The 3,673-nt window shown below is 36.0% G+C and overlaps 2 protein-coding genes across 5 annotated transcripts in view; both read right to left on the bottom strand.

Annotated features, from left to right (window-relative positions):
• Window positions 1–3,673, bottom strand: part of LOC100185893 (tubulin polyglutamylase ttll6-like) — a 16,508-nt gene that overhangs the window by 10,859 nt on the left and 1,976 nt on the right. The window lies entirely within an intron of this gene.
• On the bottom strand, window positions 726–3,309 carry LOC113474086 (ubiquitin-conjugating enzyme E2 R2-like). Its single transcript, XM_026833636.1, is given in 4 exon segments — window positions 726–1,239; window positions 1,241–1,397; window positions 1,731–1,865; window positions 2,966–3,309. Coding segments are annotated over 4 exon segments (717 nt in total). The 5' UTR covers window positions 3,295–3,309; the 3' UTR covers window positions 726–1,143.

A 3,673-nucleotide genomic window follows, 5' to 3' on the forward strand; every position in this document is an offset into this window, starting at 1 on the left:
AGAGCAACATATAAATCTGTTTAAAATGGGTCCTAAGCATTTTAGTGACAGTTCTGCAAATATAGGTGACTCGCATGTGACAAAGGGGGGAATTTATATTTGCCAAACCATTTTCTCGAGAGTCTTAGACCATACTCGGTATTGACAAACAATTATAGTAAGGTTTCGTAACTCTCCGTGCAAAGTCGTTATTGCGATTTCCTATTTTGAAATCGTGGAACTGTTAGAACTTGGGCGTGGTACAAAATGTTAGCTAAACATATTCAACATCCATAAACGTCATGCCGACCTCAAATTACGAAGCAATCAACAACCCACTTGTTACAACCCTTATCGTTGCCACAATCACGACCACGACATAAGTAGGCTATACGTTGGGAGTTTTAACTTCATATTATACGGGCAGAGCAAACATTACAGCGATCTATTTATAGAACTGTGGGGAAAGATGGACCGTTAACACGGAACTTCTATTTCCTAATCGTGTTTTTACAATTTACAACGCTCTATACGGTTATATACATGTAATACTATTATGTTTACTACCAAACGAATAGTGATTTGGGGCCAGACATACAACATTGGCTTAAAAAGGCAACTTGACAGTGATCAGTTTACCATTATAAATAAACATTCGTTTATAATTTACACAGAAAAAGACTATGCTAGCCGGATGTGTATATCTTAATGCAGCTCAAAGCCTGTAGCTTTGTTATATAAATATCTCCTGCCATGTGTGTTGTTTATTTGTTAAATTATAATTCATACAAGCCAAAATCTTGGGCGTGTGCACAACGAAAAACTTCCCATTAGAAACAAGTTAACGATAAAAGCAAGTGTAGATGTGCAACACTGGAGCATAACGCTCTAAAGAACACACTCAGTGGAAATATTCCCCACTTAATTGCTAGCAGCTTGGCTTTGAGGGCAAAAAGTCACCAAGAAATCATTAGGATTCAGAAACGATGTCCATAAATCAGAAGACGAGTGAAAAATTGAAAAGACAGAAGAATAGAAACTAATTTAACCATCCCCTGTTTAAATAAGAAATGAAAAAAACTTACAATAATTGATCTGAAAGCTAAAATGTTTTGTCCAAAGCCTTAACCCTTGAATGAGAGCAACCCATACTTTCAGCTTAGTCTAATTCTCATCATGTGCGCCGCTATCATCATCCCCATAGTCTTCATTGTCATCATCGTCATCATATTCGTAATCCTCATTCATCCCATAATCGTCATCTCCGTCATCGTCGGTCAAAAAAAATGTCGGTAATATCGTTCGAAGCGGTGGAATCTTTGCTTGGTAGGCGTGTCTTGATGCAATACTCTGACACCGTCATAGGAACGACCACGCCCTCTCTCTCCGCATCCTTACGCGAGTCTTGAACTTGTTTCCTAAGGAGAAATATCAGGTTATTGATTCTATTCTATGTGGGAGAGGTCCCTCATCCTGGAACGCCATGGGTCCTTGGACTTAGGGTTGACCAATCACCCCACCAAATGTTAAGGCCCGCCACTTCCCCGAGGGGTTAGGCGACAAGGGCTTTGATGATATTATACCGGAGATCAGATAATTGTGAAAAGAAAAAAAAATAAATGCAAAAGTATAACATGACTTATAACATGTAATAAAACACAGAAGGTAGGCAGAAAATTCTCTAGATCAAAAAAGTGCAAATACAAAAAAAGGATGACAACACATGACTTCTATCAACACTTCACACCCACCTAATTATATCCTCGTATTCTTTATCGGAACCTTTAGAATTCTTCCACCTCCTGTACATGACTGATGCATCCACGTTAGCAGGGGAATATGTGTTGGGTTCGTTCAATAGAGATATTACACTCAGTAAAATCGTTCTGTTAGTATAGAATATATGATTTTAAACAATGTTCGCAATTATATCATATTTTATCACTATGTTAAAACGCTCCTGAGTCCTGACTGTACAATTTGAGATTCAAACACGTTTTGCATTTTATCGCAGAATATTTACATTTACTTGACCACTGTTTTGTTGACACAATGTTTAGAACTTTAGGTCTATACTGACAGCTAGTTTTAGGCAATTTGGGTTACATTGCAAAAGTGAACACATGAATTAATGCGGTGAATGCAATATACTTTGGCTCTTCTTGTTTATATGGACAGCAGGTTAAAGCTGTTCCTGACATATAACTGGTATTTTGAAACATAAAATCACCCTATACAAGGCAAGTAATTCTTTTGTACTATATTTAAATAAAATATAATCAAAGATTACTCTTCTTGTTGGCCGGAAAAAGTAATAGCAATGTCATTTGGTTTCATTTGTTAAGTGCCATATGTTTACTTAATATATAACAGGAATATTGCAACCATGGTTTGAATGTCACTAAGGGAACTGTTGATAAGCACCAAGTCTAAGATATGTATTCAATAAAGGTGAGGCCTTATAGTGCAACATGCCGAAGAACTTGGAAGTTAGGCCAAAGTTGGCCCATTACCCGAAAGTTTAAGTATTACTTCATAAAAGTTGACACTTTTGATTTGTTCATTGGTTTGTAATAAGCTTAAAATAAGCATTTTAATAACTTTCAATAACTAATAACAATTTAAATCAGGTCTATAAAATATAATCGTAATCACTAAGTCAACAAAACAACAGTCACCAACACCAAGTATGCATCATAACTGGCTACAACATAAGCACACTAAACTCTATTTACACACCAAGTGCATCACACCAGTTAACATCCAAAACAGTTTATCTAAAACACTATAAGATAACTATGAACATGGGAGACTAGGGTAAAAAATCACTGGAAACGCATGAAAACAGGTTAACATCCAAATCAGTTATCTTTTATGTGAAATAAGATATCTATGGTCATGAAGAGACTAGCGTGACAACTTGTGGGAAAGTGATGAAAACAGGTTAACATTCAAAACAGTTAACTTAAGAACGCAGAATGCTCACCTTACAGTTTGTGTTGGGTTCCATCTCTCCGAGGGTAATTCACCACTTTGTGGGTCATTTACGGGCGAATGTAAGATGGAAATGCAAACCTCACCATTCTGTATACGGGGTAGATGGGTTAGGGATGTGTAGATGTATGATTTAAAAATTTTAACTTGACAATAAGTAATAGAGTAGATACACCATGTGTCTCTCAGTTTTTGCCTCTCTGCTATATATATATATTTAGGTTGCAATGAAATGCATTTTCTCAATTTTGTAAATAAACAGGAACTAGAGCAAAACAAAGCATTACCCAAGCTATAAAATGATTTCGAATATGATTTCATGATTTATGTGTATCTGTTTGTTAGTTTTAAATAAGCACTACACACTTGGTGCATTGGAAAGTTCAGAGTTGCCCTATTACCACAATAGGAACAGCTCATTAATGCAAAATATACAAATATTTTACAGAGCAGTAAACAAGACATATACCGTTGAGAAATAAATGAAGATAACAAAAATCAATACAAGATGTGACTTTGTACCTCAGGGAACACTCAATGGGTTAAGCAGGCAACCATTTGTGGATTAACAGTGTCTATTAATATGTAATTGGGAAATCGTATTTGTGGATCTAAAAGGGGTTGAAACAGGGGTGAATGGGAATGTTGGTTTTGACTCTCATACACTGACAACAACAGTATGATAAAGTCTCTCTTGATT

Source organism: Ciona intestinalis, chromosome 3 (assembly GCF_000224145.3).
Source record: "Ciona intestinalis chromosome 3, KH, whole genome shotgun sequence".
Taxonomy (NCBI): domain Eukaryota; kingdom Metazoa; phylum Chordata; class Ascidiacea; order Phlebobranchia; family Cionidae; genus Ciona; species Ciona intestinalis.